General features: G+C 37.2%; 1 protein-coding gene across 4 annotated transcripts; it reads left to right on the top strand.

Annotated features, from left to right (window-relative positions):
* Positions 1-181: 181 nt before the first annotated feature.
* LOC123012452 (chromodomain-helicase-DNA-binding protein 7) lies at positions 182-22,500 on the top strand. Of its 4 annotated transcripts, none has more exons than XM_044410372.1 (12): positions 182-413; positions 4,387-11,290; positions 11,340-11,421; positions 11,476-11,623; positions 13,677-13,766; positions 14,354-14,575; positions 16,169-16,448; positions 16,801-16,932; positions 17,392-17,885; positions 17,937-19,298; positions 19,349-19,499; positions 19,560-22,500. In XM_044410372.1, exons 2-12 carry the CDS (start codon positions 4,439-4,441, stop codon positions 21,930-21,932), a joined length of 12,186 nt encoding a protein of 4,061 aa, XP_044266307.1. In that variant the 5' UTR covers positions 182-413; positions 4,387-4,438; the 3' UTR covers positions 21,933-22,500. The 4 variants fall into 4 exon arrangements, with proteins under 4 accessions (XP_044266307.1, XP_044266306.1, XP_044266305.1 ...); XM_044410371.1 differs by having other exon boundaries at positions 11,340-11,623; positions 19,560-19,959; positions 20,014-22,500; XM_044410370.1 differs by having other exon boundaries at positions 11,340-11,623.
* The last annotated feature ends 301 nt before the right edge of the window (positions 22,501-22,801 follow it).

Below are 22,801 nucleotides of genomic sequence, written 5' to 3'. Positions count from 1 at the left end.
GCCAGGTCTGTTGTAATAATGAGATATGAAGTAATTATACGTTTGTGTGTAAAATTTGAAATTGATTGATTGAGGGAGCGAGAAATTTAGAATTCGAAATAGAATCGGAAGTTGTAGTGTTTTGGTACGTTAATTCAAATTTGGCGCGTTGAAAGGTGGCAGCACCGTCGATCACAAGCGTAATGATAAAATGGAGTATTCATTTATACGTGCAGTTTATACACAAAATTTAATTAAGTGAATTCATGTATATAATCGTTGATAAGTGTAACTAATAAGTAAAATATCTCAAATACAAATGTGGTTATCAACGTAGCATAGTTTAACACGGCGTATACGTAGTGGAAAGTGCATTTTTCGTCGGTGTCAAAAAGGGATAGAGTTGAACGGAACAGAGGCCGACGGTGTCCATGGTGAGTTTCCGCAAACGTCCGGTTTTCGTAAATCAGTGCATGCGAGCCTGGCCAAATCGGTCGATTATCTCGAAAAGCATCGATAAATCCTGTATCGATCGTCGCAAATCGCCGTCGATTCGCTAAAATCGCTCCTGCAACGAAAGAAATCGTCCTCCGTCGCCATTGGCTGTCCGAAAATCAACATTTCCAATGCAAGAGATCACCTGATTGGTCGCGTTTCGACAATTGAACCGCGCCGTTCCGGCCACCGGGCGCCCCCATGGACGTCCAGCGCCGGGACGCCACGTTTCCGCGAAATCTGAGCATCCATGGCGGCCGGTAAAGTTCATTGTTCTCGACGCCGGCTCGATTGACGGATGGACGATGGCTCCTTATCTGAATCGTGGCAGCCGGGACAATCGCGGCGCCCGGACGCCCCCGCCGCCCCCCGTTCCATCGCGCCGCGGCGCTAATCAATTTCGTAATTACCCCTCGCACACATCTTCCATTTCTCTTGTTCCCGGTGTGTGATTGCGATTTCGGATTAACGGATCGTTGCCATGGTTATTATTCTTAATTTTGTTTTGTTGGCAGCACAGCCACCCTGTTGGATGATGTTTTTGGGTCACATGATTTCTATCGATTTTGATAATTATGGTCGATGATTGGCATTGTTGCGGTTATTTATTGAAGGCATTGCAATGCGTTAATTAGCAATTAGGTACGACGTGGAGGGGGGCAATGGGCGCGCTCCGATTGGGCCCTGGGGTGGAAAGTTGTACCGCTGATGGTGATTTTTCTACACATAAGCGTATAGCTTTTCCCCTTCGGTCTCAATCACAACAACGATCTTCAGCCTCAGGTATGCCTCTCTTCTTATACTTCGGCTTTAAATTGTGACTCGGTGCAATTATGCTTATTAGACGAGTTGACGAACGGTCGATTAATTTGATGGCGGTTTTAAAAACGTTCGCGTCCTCGTTTCTGCGTAGGCTGCGAATGCGAGCATCGATTTTAACCTCAATTTTAAATGTCGTTTATCAGACAATAAAAAAATACGGTTTATTGAAATTGGACAATAAATTTTCTAGATATTAGCAGATAGTACATTTTATTGTAGTTATTTTAATACGGAATCTTTCATCTTGAGGTTACCTCCCATCAAGATCATGACGAAGTGTGATGCCTACAGCAGGAAATTGAAATGATTAAATATTCATATAAACAAACTGTATTTTGCAATATTATTACAATGTTTAGTAACAGAATGATCTTTTTGTTTATTTCTACTAATAGAAATGGATTGAGGTAATAACAAGATTACTGCATCTACGTTGTTTGTTTTGTTCTTTTACGGAATTTTTTTTATAAAAACACTAGAAAATTGAAAATGGACAACTTAAAATGATTCTATTAATTTTTTCAAAAAACAGCACAATAGAATCAATCTTTGGTTTTTATTTATAGAAATTAATTCAGAAGTATACTCTTTTTCATATTTATGTGCATCAAGTAGGTTGTAGAAGTCTAAATGAATCTTTAATTTAAAGTCCGATTTACACAAAAAGTGTCATTAATGTCATTCAAAACAAATTTAATCACATCAATAATGACAAAAATCTTTATGTTTGCTATCCTATGTTGATTACGTTGTTAATAATAACTATTTTTTGCTACATGGTATACACATTTATTTGAAAAAATAATTTTTAGGGAAAATTGAGTTTAGGATTGTTTGAATTTTCGCATGGTTGCCACCTTAAAATGATCTCTTTCAACGACTACTTCGATGCACATTAATATGAAAACGAGTATACAGGGTGTTTCACGTAATTTTACGAGGCCTGCGCCTGTAAGATGCAATCAATAATACATATTCCGATACGAACTCGATTACAAATTTTGAAAAATTGAATAATCTTCTCTAGTTTGTTCACCCTTTAAAAAATTACAACGTTTTTAGTTAGTTAGTGAGTAAGATAGGTAAACTAGAATCATATTCATGTCGTCTCTTGATAGAACAAATGATAATTGTTTCTGAAAAACTGCAGTTTATGACTATTAATGACATGATTAGTTTGACAACTGTCATGGGTTTCCAAAAATTAAATAGTTAGAAGTGTATCTTTTGAATCCAGTGTTTTTGTGACTTTTGTATATTTGGGTGCGTACATTAGGTGTAAGCCTCGTAAAGTTGTGTGAAACACCCTGTATATATTTTTAATTATTGGGTTTTGTGGTATAGTATATTATTTAAATAGTATAAAATAAAAGACTATAAACATTACAATAATCTTGTTTGTGTTTAAAATACATTTTATCAAAAATTTGAAACAACGTACAAAATTATTTTTGTTTTTGATAAACTATTCTACCGAAATAGTAATTTAGGTATTTTCCGTAAAGTTAAAATCTATAGTCTTTAGTTTTTAAAAGTAAATTACATACATATTAGCATTAATTTCTTGATAAAATAAATTTCACTTTTGCATACTCAGTTGTAAATTCTGCAATGAAAGGATTGCTGTGATTAAATACAATATCATATTAAACCGTTTAAGATTCCTTCACGTAATTTTATTTAAATTAAACTGAATGATCCTAAAATTGTATCAACATTAAGACGCTAATAACATGTACTTGTACATCTAATAATTAATAATAAACTTTTTAATAAGAGTAACATAAGATTCTATTCTAAATTATTTATCTGTTCTGTCACCATACAGTTGAATGATTTTTTTATTAATTTTTTATAACATTTTCCTAAGAATTTTTTTTTACAATATAATTTACATTACACATATTCAAAATACTCAGTTTGTTACATAAAAACTATTGCCACCACGCATACAATATAATAGTACAAAGATCATCCTACAAAGCAATTAAATTCAAGTTTCGAAGCATGGGGTAAAAATAAGTTTATTGCCTCTTCAACTTATGAAAAAGAAGTGTAAGTGAACTCTTAAAGCAAAGTAGATCCAGTTAGTTAATTATTTGCGAGTACATGTTGGCACTTTTCCATAATTAAAACAGTACGTTTTATAGTTTCTGTGAAGTATGAACCTGTATTGGTGTTTATTTTAACAATTTACTTTAATATCAAATTATTAAACTTTGATTACTCTAACTACGTAATAAGTACGTTATAAATTTGGTTTTATATTTTTGTTTTACTTGTGTGAGCATTAAACAAGTATTATTAGCATCAACAACACCTTTCTTACACATTTAGGACAAAATAAAATACGGATTTGCGAAAACTTATTACACGAATTGGTTTTGAATATCGATACTTTTAGATATTATGTGTAAGTGAAAGTAGAAATAGTTGAAATATCCTAAAAAATTATAACAGTTAACAGTATTTCTAACAGTAAACAAAATTTTTAGAGATTAACATTTCCTATTTATAACATACTAAGATACTTCTTCAAAAAAAAAATTTAATTTAATTTTTACAAGTTCGTTTGTTTAATGTTGAGCTTTTCCAACATTTTAAGAGTGGGTGTTAATAGCGAACTGTCGTCTTAGTCTAACTTAATTCACACCCTAGAAGGGTATTGCTATTTAATTTTTTTATATAATTTTTGTTATTTAGAAAACTGATAGTGTTGATGTTGTTGTTTTTAAGATTTTAACGAAAAGATGAAGATTTTACGATAAATTGATAAGACAAAAATTTACGTCATCGATTATGTTCCTAATAACCTAATTGTTTTTATTTTTGTTGTAAGGGAGGTAAGTGGATTGACAAGTCGCTGGCGGAAATTGTATCGTTATAAGTATGTTATCTATTGTGATTCACCCAATTTAATTAATAATTTAGCTGTATTATCATTTGTTGCAAAATAATAATTATATGAATTTATGTTGTGGGGTTTAATTATTTTTAACAAAACGTAGTTTAATTTTGATTTATGTAGGTATGTTTGAAAAAATAAAATTTTGTTTGTATTTATAGTAGCATTTTTTTTTCTGTTTACAGCGATGCTGTGGTGAGATGAAAAGCAAAGAGACGCTATGTGCCGCTTAAAGCGATGGACACATACGACTTGTTCGGGGAAGATGGATCTGGAATGTTGGAAGGTCTGCCCGAATTGGGTAGTGATCACTTCGACCCTGCGGTGACGGGAGCACGAAATGCAACATCGGCCTATACCCAGCCCACATACTCGCAAGAGACGCCTCTTCAAAAATTGGCTTCCTTTGGTGGTACAGATTTCAATCACATGGACCCTAACGCGCAAAGTATGTACGCTCAGGGATACGGCACGGACAGACCGATGGGTCCTCCAGGAGGTGCCTATCCTCATCAAAGACAAATGGCGAGACCACCAGCGCCTCCGCAAGCTGCCGCAGGAGCTCAGTATCCCTATCAAACGGACAATATGTACTCGATGCCAGATCATCAGCTAGGAAATATGGACGCTACTAATATGCAGCAATGGGGTCAGCATGCCGCTGCCGGATATCCAATGCATCGATATGGACAAATGGGTGGATACAGGCAACAGCCCATGCCAGGATATGGCCACCAGCAAGAACCCAAACAGCAGTTTCCACCTACACAACATCCCATGATGCAACAACCGCATCAAGCCAGTTATCAGATGCAACAAAGACACGCTCCGCATTATCCTCAAGCAGGTGCGGGATATCCGACAACAGCAGGTCAAGGTTACGGTAGTTACATGCATCAACGTTTACCCCATCATCATCAATATGGTCATCAATTAGATATGGAGGTCCCGACGCCACCTCAGTATGGACAAATGGGTCACGCCCAGACACTTGCCGGCCACCCATCGTCTCACAACGTTCCAACATCCGGACACATACCACAAGGTCCTCATCCAGGCCACGGTCCAACTCAAAGTCACCCAAGTGCTCAGCAATTAGCTGCTCAAAACCCAATGGTACATCCGACTTCCATGAGTTACAGTCAAACGCATCAGACCATGCAATCGATGCAAAGGCCTTTGGATGTTCAACCTCCCTCGCAACAATTTTCATCGAAACATTCTAATACGTTAGGAAATGCCAGTCCACAATACAGGGCTCCATTCCCACAATTATCTCCTCAAATGTCGCCAAGACCACAAATGTCACCCAGACCACCAGCTCCACAAATGTCGCCGAGACCGGTAATGTCTCCGGCGAAACCTAACATGTCCCCGCATCCACAAATGCAACAGACAACGTTAAGTCCTAGACCTGCGACTAGCCTTACACCGAAAACAACAACAGCGTCTCCTGCTCCAATACCGGCTTATTCGCAACAAAGTACTTTGCAAGCCTTGGAGCAAATGGTCATGCCGCCGTCTAGTACAAATGCAACGGAATATCCGACTTATCAACAACAAAGAAACACTCTCGGGCCACCACAAACTCCCCAAAATCCTCTCTCGCCCGCCATGAATATGAGGAATCAAATGGCGGAGCAACAGCAATGGTCGCCACATCCACCGAGACAATCCACGCATGTTTCTAATATTAACGGCCCTCAAATGAACGTTATGGACCAAAATCAATTGCCACCCACGAGTCAGGCCATTCCTTCGTCACAAACACTTCCACCTTCGACGGCTTTACCAAATCCTAACGTTTCAACCGATTCGAATTTAGCAAATTTTGGTAATAAGGATTTGCGGACTGACGTCAGCAAACCGTCGATATCGATGTCTGAAATACCGACATCGCAAGTACGAGAACCAACACCTCAAAACGTAAACGTTAGCTCACAAAATGACTTCAGCTCAGTACAGTCACCTACTACCACTTTACCCGACAAATTTCCCACTAGTACGACGAACACTGATTTGAATCTACCAACGTCTGGTAGTAACACTGTGTCGTCACATCCACCAACTCCGACACCGTCTTCAACTACAGATGATAACGTAACTAATACCCAAGAGGCGAGTCTTCCTTCAAACGATTGCAGTAAATCACAAGATGAAGTCAGTAACACAAATTCGACTCAACAACCCACTCAAAGCCAAACCAATACAACGAATAGTTTCACCGACTTTAATTGTGTATCCAGTATGTCAGGATATCCAAGCCAACCAACTCCACCTAAAACGAATAATATGGACGATTTGGTTCAATCAAACGTGCCAATGTTTAGTCAAGATAATTCAGTCTCACAAGATTCCATACCGGAAATGAATAAAGAACTCAGTAATTTACAACCGACACAAACACAAACATCTATTAGTTTACCAACTTCGGCTACTCAAACTAACGTGAGTCAAACTCAGCAAAATCACATGCAACCATTGACGAGTCAACCACAACAGCCACCTGCAGTACAATTAACGAGTAACTCAATGCCTCCAATACAAATCATGCCTAATGCTCAACAACAACCCCAGCCTATACATAATCAAGGTCAAACGCAACCTATGCAAGGTCAAACAAATATTCCAACAAGTAACATGACGGGAATGCCTCCTCAAGGGAACATCAATGTTCCTTCAACGCAAGTCCCTCCAGTACCACCTCATGGGCAAATTCCACCTGTTCCTCAAGGTGGTAACATGCCGCCTCATACAAATATCCCGAATATGACACCCAACAATCAAGCGCCGGTTATGTACGATCAGAATGCAACCATGTTGGGACCTAACGGTATGCCAATGGGAGCGCCAAGAGGAATGGGTCCGGGGTTACCTCACGGGATGCCACCGATAGGTCATCCGGGCATGACAATGAACATGGGTCATCCCATGATGCCCAACATGAATGCTGGACATGGCATGATACCTGGTTCTGAAATGGGATACCAACCACCGATAAGTCACCATCAGGAAAGAGCAGCATTACAACAACAACTGCAAGAATTGTATTGTATGCCGCCGGCTCCAGAACATCAAGAAAAAATCGCACATCTTCAAGAACGACTTAATATTTTAAGTCAACATGAAGCAACCGAACAGTGTAATGGAGGTCCTCAGTGTGTCTTACAAAGTCCACTTTTTACGTCTCCTATGATCGATAGCCCTCAAGTAACGAGTACGACTGGAAGAGGGCGCGGTAAAGGGGCACCAAGGACGAAGAAACCCAGACAGAAGAAAGGAGAGAAATCAGTTTCGCCTGTTCATATGTCGCAAAATATTACTATGATGATGCCTTCTCAGCAACTTCCAGTGTCTGAAGATTGTGTAACTCCAGGTGCCGGGTTGAATATTCCATCCAGTGACATGTCGGAAATGACTGAATTGTCCGTCGACCCGCTAACGGGTGAATACGATGATAAAAAGAAACTCAAATCGCAGAGGAAACCTCGAGAACCCAAGAAACCGAAAGAACCCAAAATTTCCAAAGATGGTAAAGGACCGAAGTCACCCAAAGATAAACTTTCTAAAGAAAGGAAGAAAAAGGAACCCAAAGATCCAAAAGTTAAAAGAAAGTACGTTCGTAGGAAAAAATTGGAAGGTTCAGAGGAAAGTGCGACAGATGAGTCGTTTAATAAGACTTATGATAACGAACATCAAATGATTTCGTCAGAAGTTTCAGCTGAAGAACACGGAGATGATTCCAATACGCCAGATTCAGGTGATATAATTGAATCTGTTAATATTCCCACAGAAGAAATGCAAGCTGATTCTTCTCAACCGGCCGAAGCTATCGAAATTGAGACGAAAAAAGATGAATATGCATTTGAGGATCAACCAGCCAGTCCTCAAGAACTCGGTGAAATTCCAAGAAAGCATAGAAAAACGAAACCAGGATCTAAGAAAGTGATTTCCACGAAAGCAAAAGCCAAAGGTGGTTTGGGAAAAACGAGAAAACGTAAAGGAATGGTTCAAGAGTCTGATGGTGAAGGTGAAGATCTCGCTAGCACGCCTCCACCTTCTCCACCTGAAGATCCTGAAAATGCCATTCATAAAAGACGATCGGCGAGAAATACTCAACGAAAGAAATACATAGATGATGTTATGTTACGATTTTCGGATGATGAATCTCCTGTAGTACCTAACAAAACAAAGAAAGGTGCACTTCCATCGACTCCTCCAGTGTCTTTGTCTCAGGGTGTTGAAGACAACTCAGGTGATGGAAGTAACAAAATGAATTTTGTTTATGTTAATACGACCGATGAAGATTCCATGGTCGTTCAACATATTTTAACATCCAGAATAACGAAGAAGCCTAGAAAAGTTGAAGGAGTTGTTGAAATTAAATCTGAGGAGGCAAAACCACAGGAAGGTGGAAAATCCGAGGAAGTCGATGTTGAAAGTAAGGAAGAGGAGACTGAGGAAAAACCAAAAGCCGAACCGAAAGCCGAGGGTGAACAAGGGGAGGAGGACGATCCAGAAATGGTCGATGTTGAAGAGTATTACGTAAAGTATCGTAACTTTTCGTATCTGCATTGCGAGTGGAAGACTGAAGAAGAGTTGTATAAAGGTGACAAAAGGATAGCAAATAAGATAAAACGTTTCAAACAAAGACAGCAACAAAATGTAAACATTTTCGAGAATTTGGAGGACGAACCGTTTAATCCTGATTATGTCGAAGTAGATAGAGTATTGGATGTTGCAGAACACACAGAACCGACCACTCAGGAAGTCGTTAGACACTATCTGGTTAAGTGGCGAGCGTTACAATACGAGGATTGTACCTGGGAATTGGAGGAAGACGTTGATCCTATTAAAATAGAACAGTTTAAGAAATTTAGACAAATTCCACCAAAAGATAAATGGAAACCAAAGAAACGACCTAGTCCTGATCAGTGGGTAAAACTGGATAAATCTCCGATTTACAAAGGAGGAAATAGTCTAAGAGAATATCAATTAGAAGGATTAAATTGGTTACTTTTCTCATGGTACAATGGAAGAAATTGTATTTTAGCCGACGAAATGGGTTTGGGAAAAACCATTCAAAGTCTCACTTTTCTTAACGCTGTTTGGGAATATGGTATCAGGGGACCTTTTCTAGTAATTGCACCTTTATCGACAATACCCAATTGGCAAAGAGAAATCGAAAGCTGGACCGAGATGAACGTCATAGTTTATCATGGATCTGCAGCTAGTAGAAATATGATACAAGAATACGAAATGTATTTTAAAAACGACAAAGGTCACCACATAAGGGACCTAACAAAGTTTAACATTTTGATTACGACTTTTGAAATAATTGTCACAGATTTCGCCGATTTGAAAGGTTTCAATTGGAGAATCTGTGTTATTGATGAAGCTCATCGTTTAAAAAATCGTAACTGTAAATTATTGGAAGGATTGAGACAGTTAAATTTGGAACATCGAGTTTTACTCTCGGGAACACCTTTACAAAATAATGTCAACGAATTGTTTTCTCTCTTAAATTTCCTCGAACCGCAACAGTTTCCCAGTTCGGAATCTTTCTTGCAAGAATTCGGCGCTTTGAAAAGTGAACAAGAAGTTCAGAAATTGCAACTTATACTAAAACCAATGATGTTGAGGAGGTTGAAAGAAGACGTGGAAAAATCTTTAGCGCCAAAGGAGGAAACGGTAGTTGAAGTTGAGTTAACGAATATACAGAAAAAGTATTACAGGGCGATTTTAGAAAGAAATTTTTCTTTTCTTTCTAAAGGAACTACTCATGCTAATATTCCAAATTTAATGAACACGATGATGGAGTTAAGAAAGTGTTGTATTCATCCGTATCTACTAAACGGAGCAGAAGACCAAATCCAGTATGACTATAAGATGGCTCAAGGTGAAGATCCAGATGCTTATTACAAAGCCTTGATTAATTCGAGTGGTAAAATGGTTTTGATCGACAAACTTTTACCAAAACTGAAAGCCAACGGCCATAGAGTGTTGATTTTCAGTCAAATGGTTCGTTGTTTGGATATTCTGGAAGATTATCTCATGTTTAGAAAATATCCATTTGAAAGAATCGATGGACGGATAAGAGGTAACTTGCGACAAGCTGCCATCGATAGATTTTCTCGACCTGATTCGGACAGATTTGTCTTTCTTTTGTGTACTAAAGCTGGAGGTTTGGGAATTAACTTAACAGCTGCTGATACAGTAATCATCTATGACAGTGATTGGAATCCACAAAATGATCTTCAAGCTCAGGCCAGATGTCATAGAATCGGTCAACAAAAAATGGTCAAAATTTATCGATTACTATGCCGAAATACATACGAGCGGGAAATGTTCGATAAAGCTTCTCTTAAACTTGGACTAGATAAGGCTATCTTGCAAAGCATGAATACGTCACAAGGAGGTAAAGATTCTGGGAGTAAACAGTTGAGTAAAAAAGAAATTGAAGATTTACTCAAGAAGGGTGCTTATGGAGCATTGTTAGATGAAGAAAATGACGGAGATAAGTTCTGTGAGGAAGATATTGATGTTATTTTAGCCCGACGAACCCAAGTTATTACCATGGAGTCGGAGAAGGGGTCAACGTTCTCAAAGGCGAGTTTTGCATCGAGTTCGAATCGATCAGATATCAGTATTGACGATCCAGACTTCTGGAATAAATGGGCAAAGAAGGCTGACATCGACACGACTGAGAAAGACGAAACTGAGGATCTTGTTCTTTCGGAGCCTCGAAGACGTACCCAAATTAAACGTTACGGACACGACGAAAGCGCCATCGATATGTCCGAACTCGAAAGTTCATCCGATTCTGATTTGGACAACGAGGGTTTGAGTTTGGGAATAAGGAGTCGGCGAAGTAAACTGAAAAAGAAACGGTTACGAGGTGACGACTACATTCCAAGAGAAGGTGATAGAAGCGACATCGTCTATGGAAGTTGGGCGAGGAGGGAATGTTTCATGGTCGAAAGAGGTTTGTTGACGTTTGGATGGGGACGATGGTTGGAAATTTTACAACACTCCCAATTGAGGAAAGGCTGGAGAGAACAGGATGTCGAAGATTGTGCCAGAGTTATAGTAAGTTTCAAGGATTTTTGTGGTATGATTAATAATTATTGATTTACAGTTGCTGTACTGCCTGCGATTCTACCGAGGTGACGAGAAAATCCGAAGCTTTATTTGGGACTTGATAGCGCCTTCTGAAAATGGTGAGCAAAAAATTTCGAGGAACCATCACGGTCTAAAAGATCCTGTTCCTCGAGGTATACGAAACAAAAACAAGAAGAAGGGGAAGGACAATAGGCATGCCGCTCTGACTGATCCCAATCATTGGAGCAAAAGCGAGAAATACGATGGCGATATTTTCCTTGAAAGCAACTACAAGAAACATCTTGGAAGACATGCCAACAAGTGAGTATTTATCCCGCGAAATCAAAAACATTGGATAATGAGATGTGATTTACATCACTCGATTCGTTCATGTTACAACTTTTATCTTCGCAATTTTTTAAATAAATAATGAAGATATCTTTATACAAATAATCAATAAATGTGAATAATACATTACATAAAATGTACAGGTAGTAATCATATACTTAAGTGGAAAATATTTTTCCTACGACCATATACGAAACTAGATCATAACGCACAATTACATATGCGCGAAAATTGGCAATATCGTACGAGGTCGAAAACCTGTGCGATTTGTTTTCGCACTGTGTTAGAAATCTAACGCACAATTCACACTCGAATGTTTTGTATTTTTTCATTTAACATATTTTTTTTTGTATCCATTATAAAAAATCAATCGTTATGAAATAAAATGTTCGTAAGAAAAAAATTATTTATGGTCGTAGGAAAAATAGTGTACAAAACTTGCAGGAAAGTGTCTAGCGCACTCGCGGTATTGCCTGCACTCGGCTAACGCCTCGTGCGCAACTTTCCCGCTTGTGCGTTATTTATCACTTTCCGTGCTCGTTATGTAATATACTATTTCTAATCATGTTATACATAACGAGCACGGAAAGTAACAAATAACTCACAAGTGGGCCCCTCGAATGCGTTAGATACTTTTCAGCGAGTTTTATACACTATTTTTCCTACGTTACTGAAAAAGTCATTGATTACAAAAAAAAAATATTTTTCAAACTCAATAAAATTAATGGTCAGATTATGAATTTGACGATTATTGTAATAATATAATACAAAAACCCATGGAAAGTGTTATAGACTTACCAAAATCCGTTTGTAGCTCACAATTTCGTTAGGTTATAACAGGGTGTTATAATAACGTGAAGCAAACATACCCGATAACAATAAACTATTACGTAATAGCCGTGCGTTATAATAACGCACGATCTTTGAATGAAATTGTCAACTTTCATGCCTACTCAATTGTGTGAAATTGACATCTTTCTTATAGTGTCGTAGGAAAAAGAATTTATACTTTTTTCAACCCTTTTCAGTTAAGAAAGTTATTCAATCTTGAAAGTGTGGAGTAAGTATCTAATTTTCTCCATAACTGTCATTCTTAAGATTAGAAAAAGTATAGTATTAAACTTGTGAGAAATTGTCATTTCCACGTAGATGAATTACTCCACTCACCTTCCGTTCATATCCTAAATTTCATCTTCTAGAAATGGCCAACTTTCTCATTCGTTGAATAATAAACTATACAGGTGGTCCCACTTAAGACTTTCGGATCTAATATCTCTATTATTTACTAACGGATTCTAACAAAATTTAAAATGTAAAGTATTTAGTAGGTAGAGATTAACATAGCATTACTAAAACAACCCTATTCCTTAAAATGTTATTTTAACATGCCTTTTAAAAATGTTAAATTACTTAAACTTTATATCAAATTGTTAATCGCCAACAAAACATGCTATAAGCAAAAATTTGTCTTTGAAAGAAGTCCCGCTTTCAAGAAAAGAAGTATTAAAATTAAATTAATTATTAAAGAATTAAAATTTTAAGTAATCTAAGTAATCTACATTTTAAATTTCATAAAAATTTATTGGCAAATAACAGAGATATTAAACCTTTCTTAGGTGGGACACCTGTATATGAGCTAAACATAATTTGAAAGCTAAACGAAAAAATATTTAAGAGATTTACTGATTTGGCATATGCGTAGGATGAAATTAAATTTCTCACAATTTATTACGTGATGTTAAACGAAAATATTTTGGCGATATGACTTTTATTTGACAGTTTAATGGCAGTTTCAATTTAATCAATTGTTCCGTGTGGGTAGCTGATGTGCATAAAAATGAAAAATTAAGTAAAAAAATATTTCCATGTAAAAACAGCTTAGTTGTTTTATGATGAGCACCATGCTAATTTCGAAAATACGTAGGTATTTTATGAAAAGAAAATTTCAAACTGCTGAATGTCCGGAACAAAGTTAATAATTTAATGATAATATAGCTGTTTTACCAAAAAAATTTATGTATTTTAGGGTTCTTTTGCGCGTCCGAATGCTTTACTATATCAAGCATGAAATAATCGGCGATCTTGTCCAACACATCGCTGACGGAGTTCATGCAAGGTAAGTTTTTGTTTAAAAATTTCTTTAAATTAATTTCTAGAAATATGCCGAGATACATTTTAAGCTTTTCACCGAACGAATCCAGGTAAGCCACGAATTGAATGCTCAAACTGTATCTTGGCCTCACATTTTTTATTTAATATTGTTGGGAATCAGCCTTGCTTTTGTTTAACATGTATGCATGGTCCCTGCTTGAGGTCATGCTAGTGCTTTTAGTCAGACATGTTCATTGTTTTTATGATTTTTTTAAGAAATCAAATCAAAATTTGATTCACACAGCTTTATCGCTTATTCTTAACATTCATTCATTTTGTTATTAACACTAATTATCCGATTATTGGTTCCCAACCCCTCGTTTACGAGTAATAATTTGTGCAACGGTACGGCACTCGACTACTAAATTATGACTTTAATAGAGAACAAAAAAAAAAGAAACACACAAAAATAATGTATTTTTATGACATTATTCTTGTTTGAATTTAAAATTTAAGCGAAATGCTTTAATTCGAGTTAAATTAAAGTAAAGTGACGAGCGTTGTCTCAGTCTATTTATGTTCAAAATTGACAATTGGCGACGTGATCCACAGTGCCTTGCCGATAAACCCTCCCGTAACGGAGCAAATGCCTAGCGAGTGGTGGGATACGGAATGTGACAAGTCTCTGCTCGTGGGCACTTGGAAGCACGGCTATGAAAACTATATGGCGATGCGTGCAGACCCCACCCTCTGTTTCCTGTCCCGCTGCGGCCCGCCCTCAGATCGAGAGCTCCAGATGGCAACCTCTAACACGCAACCCAATACGCCTGCACTGTAAGTAGTTCCGTTTCGGCTAGAGCTCCACCGTCATCAGGCTCTAGGACTTTTTTTTTGTTTTTCTCTATCTTGCTCACTGCTCTTGACTAACTCTATGGCCACCCCACAATGATTTAGCGACAGGAGTACTCACTTTTTTTGTACCATTTGCAAAATGTTAAGCTTTCATAGGTTTAGTCTAACTTTATTTTTAATGGCGTTAATGCATGATCTTTGTTGTAGTCGAAATGTAAGGTAAGAGTTTTGTTTTTCTAGATGTCGTGGATAGAGATGGGAAATCGACAAATATGGAAATTTATTTATTTATCTTGTGTTATTTGGTTGATTTTTTCTATTGTAACGTACGAAAATTACAAAATAAATCTTTTGTAGCTGCAGATATTGGTGCATATAATCAAAGTAATTTAGATGTTGCAAAAAAAAACACTAGGACTTTTTTAGATTAAGACATTTCATATGGTTTCAACTATCTTTGTTAAATAATTAAATAATGTTTTAATTTATTCGAGTGTTTTAAGATTAATTTAATTAATTGCTAAATTTTGTTTTGTTATAATTTAAAATTACACAAAATGTATTGTCTAACCGCAGGGAAGTTAAAATTTTAAAGGTTTTTTTCATTGATTTCTTTTTTTAAATAAAGAGGTTTTTTCAAGTTTTATTCTATTCTGTAACTTTCTAGAACTGAAGCTAAGTTATTTTTCAATTAAGAAACAAATAAATTAATACACAAATTGAACAAAAAACTGAGGAATTTGCAAAATAAATTGTTAGTTAACTTGCTTTATGTCTTGAAAATTTTATAATATTGCAATGTTTACAACAGACAAAAATATAATGATAGTCTATTATAAAAATAAGCATACAGTACATAAAAAGATGAATAAATTTAGGTCAAACATTTAAAAGTTGATTATGTTTTAATAAAGTATGTTTTTATTAGTTTTATTAGTTTGTTTTGTAATGATTCATTAATACAGGGTGATTAAAAAATGTCGGATCATCTCTTGGGTGGTGATAAAGGACATCTGACTGAGTTAAAAGTTCCCATGACAATTTTTTTCACGAGATGTAGATAGCTCAAGTTTACTTGAATGTAGTTCGCGGAAATTGCAGATCTTGCAGCATTAAAAAAACCATCAATTTATATCTTACGGTGTATAAAACATTTAACAATTTAGCAAATTCAACAAGAAATTAAGTCCGTCAACATTTGAAACAAAATAGCTACGGTGCCTACATAAGGAAATTGACAGGTTTTTTTTTTTCAAAACAAAAGGCTTGAAATAAAATTTGAAGACATGTTTATGCTTAACTGAAAGTCTTGTATCACCATTCATGTCGGACATTGGTCCAACACCCTTTATAGTTATTTCTAGTATTTTTTAACATTTTTTGTATTTGCATTATTTTGTAATGTTTTAATTATTTAGTTTGTTTCTGCTTTTAATATCTGTGATCAATTATATTATTATTTATCAGGATTATTTTTGGTGAATTAAGTAGGTCCATATTTGTTGATTTTTAAGCAAACTTTAAAAACCTTTAGATTGTTTTATTTTTAACGTCCAATTTTTATTCTTTTTTTAGCAATGATGACGATTTAGACGACGACGACACTAACGAGGAATTGAGTCTGAAGTCTAAAAATCGCGATATTTCTGAAGTAAATTCCGAAGGAGCGGAACCTTCACCAGGTCCATCTGCATCATCTGAAACGCAACCACCTGACGGCGACGGTGATGATTTAGATGACAAACCCACGTGGCCGACAATAACCGATCTAAACACACGATTACGACGAGTGATCACTTCGTATCAAAGAAACTACAGAAAAGAAGAACAAAAGCTTGCTGCTGCTAAATCTAAGGTATGTTATGTCGTATTATTTTGGCTGCTATCGAGAATTTAGTGTAAAAAAAATATTAAAGTAACTCATGACATGTTCATTATGAACCTTGTGGTTAAGATTTTCTTTCTTTTGTCCATTTGTATTTTTTTGTAAATGTGCTTCTGCGCTTGTGTACATAAATGTAGAGTTTTTCTCAGTCATAACATTTTTTTTATTAAGTTCTATATTACGACAAATATGAATTTTGATTCTAAATGATTGAAAGAAAAAATTCATATTTGTCGTGGATTAATTGTCATCAACCATTTTACTGTGCACACGCATGAAAGCGTGCTGGCTGTTCGGGTAGTATGTAGTATGCACTGTGCAGCCCTCGATAGAGCCTGCCCTGTCCTCCCCCTTGGCTGCCCTGGCTCAAGTGTCCCAACAGTTTGACGTGAGGGAAGCCGCCGCACTCGGTTTACAAGGATGGGACCTACAGCAGCTAGCACTCTACCTGTTGGTTAGTATAAAATTTATAATTTTTATTTGAATCATTGTAGAACTCTTTATTTCAAAATTTCCATAAAAAATGTACTGATTTAAAAAATTAATTTAAAAGTATGTAGTTGCTAAATTATTTCCCTCCTGTGTTGAAATTTTTGATGATTAAATTCTTTTATCCTCCTTTTACGTTATCTCTATTTAATCGTAATATACAGTAGTTATAAATTGTTTTATTCTAATTATCTACGAAGTACAGGTAAGATTATTGTTTTACCTCATTCTGAATGTTTTTCTTTGATGTAATTTTGTGTCATTTGATGAAAACTTGAAGGAATACTCTTAAATGTTTTGTCAGAATTCACATCAATTTATATTCCATACAAATTTTAAATAAAATAAAACATAGAACTCCTGATTAGTTTATTTTTTCAAAATCTGCATAAAACTTAACAAATTGATGCTCAACTATTGTTAGATGGAGAGACAAGGCAAGCAAGCCATGGAGCACGCTTTGCGAGAACGAGATAGAGAACGTGAACGTGCTACAATCGCTAAACGGTGGACGAAACGAGAAGAAGCCGATTTTTTCCGTGTTGCATCTTCGTATGGTGTTATATACTACAGGAAGAAGAAATCTTACGATTGGACTAAATTTAAACAGCTGGCCAAATTGGAAAAGAAAAATGATGATGAATTAACCGAATATTACAAACATTTTGTTATGATGTGTAAAAAACAAACGGGAATTCATTCCGAAGATGGAAGTTACGACACTACCATCGAACATATTAGTGAAGAAAAAGCAAGGCGTACGTTGGAACGACTAGAACTTTTGTCGAGGATAAGAGAAGAAATAATTACACATCCGAAATTAGACGAACGTTTAAAGGTTTGTGTTACTTCAGCTGATATGCCTGATTGGTGGATCGCTGGAAAACATGACAAGGATTTATTGCTGGGAGTTGCAAAGTGAGTAGTTTGATAATTTTGTTTTATTACTTTACATTTGTTTATTTGTAGACACGGTCTTGGTCGGACTGATTATTACCTTTTAAATGACCCGGATTTATCCTTCCAAGAAATACTACGTAAAAAGGTTCATTCGGAAGCTTTAGCTGCCGAAAATAAAGAAGCAATTAAACTCGAAAGTCACGAGGATATTCTTAAATTTGACAAAGACGAGATTCTGGTAAAACTCGAAAAAGGCGAAGGTACTTTGAAGATTGAAAAAGTTGCCGTCAAAAAGGAAAATACCGAAGAAAAAGAAAAGAAAGTTGAGGAGAATAGTAAGGTTGAATTGACAATCGTCAAAAATGAGAAAGGCGAATGTGAGGAAAAACTTAAACCTGAGGAACCGGAAAAAACACAAGTCGAAGAAGAAAGTACTGAGGAAAAAAATGAAACTCCTGAGGTAACAGAAGAACCACAACCTGATACGTCCGAAGATAACAAAGAAACATCTGAAACTAAAGAAGAAGAACCTAAACCGGTTGAAGAAAAAGAAGAAGTAAAACCTGAGGTCGAAAATAAGCAGGAAACTGAATCCGTTTCCAATGAAACTGTCGAAGAGAAACCTGCATCTTCAGATACTCCAGTAAATAAAGTCGAAGAAGAAGTGCCAAGCGAAGTCAAGGAAAAAGTCGAAACTAAACCTACAAAAACACCACTGGAAGAAGAATCAGACCTTTGTTCTAAACAAGCAGCCGAACTCAAAGCCATGTTCCCCGACTTGGAAGTCATCCAACCTTTATCTCGTCTTTCTCAAGTCGATACTTTTGTTTTAAGAGACAAACAAGGCACTGGTGCTTTAGATTTCAGCGAGACTACCGTGGCTCAATTGTTTAATAATGCGGTAAAATGGCCTAAAGAGTACGCGATTCAAGTCCGACTTCAGCACATTATTTATGCAATTGAAACAAAAGAATGGCCAGCAACGAAGAATTTCTCGGCGTATGCTACAGGCATCGGAAACGAATTTGATATACCGATTCATGAAATACCGAACGATCCACCTAAACGCGATTCTTCGACTCCGATGTCGTTAGGAGACGAAATGATTTCGATTAGTGAAAGAAGCAATTTGAATAAGAAGCGAAAACGTCATATTGCGATCGATGTTGAAACTGAGAGAGCAAAATTACATGCGTTGTTAAATAGCAGTCATTTGTCTAATCCCAAACATGGGTTATCATGGGATGAGGATTCGGAGGATTCGAGGAGATCGACACCCGTTCAGGGTAATCTTCAACCGCCGCCGGCACATCAACAGACAGGGAGGTTGTTAAACATGCCGTATGATAAATATTCCGCTAAAACGATTGGACAAACGACAGTTATTCCAGGAACTAGTAGCACTTTGACGCCTATTGATTTGAGTTCAAGGTAATTAAATGTGAATACTGTTTGGAATTGTTAATATTTTGGATTTTTAGCATACAAAAATCAGGCGATAAAAATACCATGGACTTGCAAAATGAGGTTCAGGACTTTTCGATGCCGTCGAAAAAGCAATCCGCTTTGGGGGGAAAATCTAGCAACAAATTAGACGATACTTTATCGAAGTTAATGAAGAGGAAGAATTGCGTAAGTAACTGAATTTTGTGTTCTTTGCATTTTTTGAAATTGTAATAATAATATTTTTAGCCTGTGGAAGAACCCGTTGTCGGCAAGGAAAAGAAACGCCGTAAACTCGACGAGATCGTCCTTGGTCTGTCAGCAGCGAAAGAGCAGTCTCTGTTTCCTGAATCATCGAAAAAACCTACCGTAACACCCAGTGTAACCGTAACTCCCACTTCAGCCCCTGTAAGCTCCTCCCATAACATGTCCCAAAAACCGTTCACGATAACCGTAACTTCTGTCCCTTCTTCAGCTTCCTCGTCCCGTAACAGTTCAATCCCGAACATTCTCCCTTCGAGTATGTCATCTTCAAGCACGTCGAAAGACAGTTTTTCATCATTACTTGCCCAAGCCGAGCAGCAAAACCTCCTGTTGAAAAAACAACAACAACAGAGGAAGAGTTACGAAGCGATGATCGCGGATATAGGTAGTTCTAAAGTAAATTCGTATTCACATGAAGCTAAAGTTAATAAATGGTTAGCGGAGCAGAATGCTGCATTGGCCGAACAGCCTCTGGGAGCTGATTACTTATCGCCGAGAAGACGCCGTCCGAGGATCGATCCCACGTTGTTGGATTGGAAGAAACTCACAGGGGATGAAAACGTCTCAGTCATACATAGAGTGTCTGGGAAGAAGTTGACAGGTCCGAAAGCACCGACCTTGAAGCGGTTAGGACAATGGTTGGTTGAAAATCCGATGTATGACATTGATCCGAAATGGGCCGAATTGGTTAAAGAACGGGGGAATTTGAGTCACGATTTGCAAAAACGCGTTCCTGGTTCATCAAGTTCGAAGAAGACTCAACCTGGAAGACCACCACTGTTGTCGAGTCCAACCGGATCCACTTCGAGTGTCAGTTCTGCCAACATAAGTACGTCAATTCCGTCAAGTTTGTCGTTTCCGACATTGAGTGCAAGCGGTTTGAGTGGGATTAATTCGAATTTATTGTCGGGATTATCTGGGTTGGGGCAATTTGATCCTAAAAACCCATTGTTGATGCCTTTTGCTGGTTTGCCGAATATGAATGCCTTGAATTCGATGGGAAGTTTGGGGAATTTGTCTAATATGAATTTGTTTGCAAATTTGGCCGGGTTAGGGTTGCCCGGATTGGGTGGTATGGATGCTACTAGTTTATCAAGTGAGTCGAAAAATTCGAGTAAGAGTAGCAATAGTAAACCGCAAAAGCCTCAAGAAGCACACAGTAGTAGCAAATCGCAGCCTTCATCAAGTAGTAGTTCGATTCCGACTACGAATCCGTTTCCTTTCTTTTTCCCGAATCCGAGTTTATTGTATACACCTTTGGGTTTGGGTGGTTTGAATCCGTTTACTCTTCAACCGGGAATGTCTGCGGCTTATGATACTTTGGCTCAACAGTGTGGTTTGTTGAATGGTAGTTTGAATCCGTCTGCTTCGCCTAATTCATCTATGAAAACAAGCAAATCGAGTAGTTCGTCTAGACCGAGCTCTTCGTCGACTGTAACAACAGCAACAACCTCTTCGTCGAGTATGAAACCAACGAGAAGTAGTCGGGAAGCACAATTGCAACAATTACTACTTCCTCCTGATACACAAATTTTGGAAAGTATATCAAAGGCAGCGAGTTCACTCGATGCCAGTTTAAAACAATCAAAGAGTGATAAAAAAGAAGATAAGCGAAAAGCTCTCGAAAGTTTACGAGGTATGTTACCTACTGATTTCACAACGTCTCCTGATAAGTACAAGGATAAGAAAAGCATCCCCGGATTGGCCGATTTCACAAAATTATTAGAACAGACTGGTGGTAGTAGTAAGAAGTCACAAGACCAACAAGTGAAAGAAGCTATAGAACAATTGAGTAAAACAAATCCCGATTTGAGTACGAAACCAGCAAGTGAGGAAAACTCAAAGCGACCTCGTGATTCGTCCGATGGATCCGAATCCGTTGAGGAAAACCCCCCTAAAAAGTCGAAAGAGTCTCCGTCTCCTCATCCCGAGAATGATCAAGAAGGCGTGGATATCGAGACACTCCTCCCACCGTCGACAGTGGTAAAGACATTGTGTGTTAACGTGGAGAAAATGCAAGATAAGAAGGAGGAGGAAAAGGCGGGACAGATTCCGCCGCAGCCACCGGTCAAAGACTCAGGAGTGGAGGAAAAGAAGGAGGAGGCGGCAGCAGCTCCAGAAGCCCCGCCTGAGAGTCCGCCGAAGAAGAGCACAAAGCGAACCCGAGGTAAGAGAAAGTCGGGAGAGTTGCCGCCGATCGATCCGGAGGCGATTATCGAAAAGAAAAATTTACGGTCGAGTGCTAGTCGGTCGGCAGCGGCAGCAGCTGCACGGGCGGCTGCGGAACAAGCGGCCGCCAAGCAAGCGGAAGCTGAAAATGCACAAAAACTGCAAGAAGGTAGTGAAAGTGCATCATAAATACCAAAAGTGTAAATTTGTGACAAATTGTGGGTATTTGGTGGACTGTGATACATTTGAACTCGACTGGTGTAGTGAATAGGATCATAAGTATTGCTTTGAAGGTAGTTGATGGAACTGAATAATTACGCTTCAAATATTATGTATTCCCATATTAATAACAATGAATATTTTTAGGGTATAATTACGCTAGCTTAAAGTTTTGATGAAATTGTAATCAAACTGTAATAAGATTTAAAAAGTTAACGAAAGTTGCATCAGAGAGACTCGAATGTTTTCTAAAAAAAATTGTAGGAACGTGGGGAAACTGTCAAAGTGATAAAATGCTCCTACTTGTAAATCTTTTTAGTGTTTTATTTATGGGTTGATTATGTTATGTAAATTCGGTCGTGACTTTATTTTGGAGTTAGGGCTTTTATCAACTGACGCAGTTTCTGGGAACTGTATCGATATTTTTGACTCTTTTTTTTACAATTTGTACATATAATAAGTTAGGATTTTGCAACAATAAGTTTTTTTAATGATGCAGTGTGAAAAGTGTGTAAATAAACTTTAGTGTTTTTTTTAATTTCTTTTTTTATTTAATCAAATATGTATGTTAAATAGTGGTATAAGTCTGATCGATATTTATTATTATAATTTTTACATTGTCGCCCTGACTTACGTATTTATTTTAATTTTTTTTTGAATCTGCATTTAAGTAACTAGCAGTCAAATGCTAGAGTTTTAGATCTGTTTTCATCATATTCAACGTGTACAAGTATCATAGCATGGTAGCTCTCTCATTTATTGTTATAATGTTCATATAGATAATTAAACAATATAAATGAAACGATTACTTTTATTTTTAACAAAGTTGATATAAAATT

Source organism: Tribolium madens, unplaced genomic scaffold (genome assembly GCF_015345945.1).
Source record: "Tribolium madens isolate multiple individuals breed KSU strain unplaced genomic scaffold, Tmad_KSU_1.1 Scaffold_96;HRSCAF=242;Tcas5.2_LG5, whole genome shotgun sequence".
NCBI classification, from domain to species: Eukaryota; Metazoa; Arthropoda; class Insecta; order Coleoptera; family Tenebrionidae; genus Tribolium; species Tribolium madens.
Note: the sequence above shows the minus strand (reverse complement) of the source record. Positions and strands in the feature narration are given on the sequence as shown.

Bases quoted from the DNA above. Each gene is read 5' to 3' on its own strand.
- LOC123012452 (XM_044410370.1), top strand. From the start codon at position 4,439: ATGGACACATACGACTTGTTCGGGGAAGATGGATCTGGAATGTTGGAA. The intron at 14,576-16,168 runs GTAAGTAGTTCC...TTCTTTTTTTAG, and splicing joins CAACCCAATACGCCTGCACT to CAATGATGACGATTTAGACG. The intron at 19,500-19,559 runs GTAAGTAACTGA...TAATATTTTTAG, and splicing joins TAATGAAGAGGAAGAATTGC to CCTGTGGAAGAACCCGTTGT.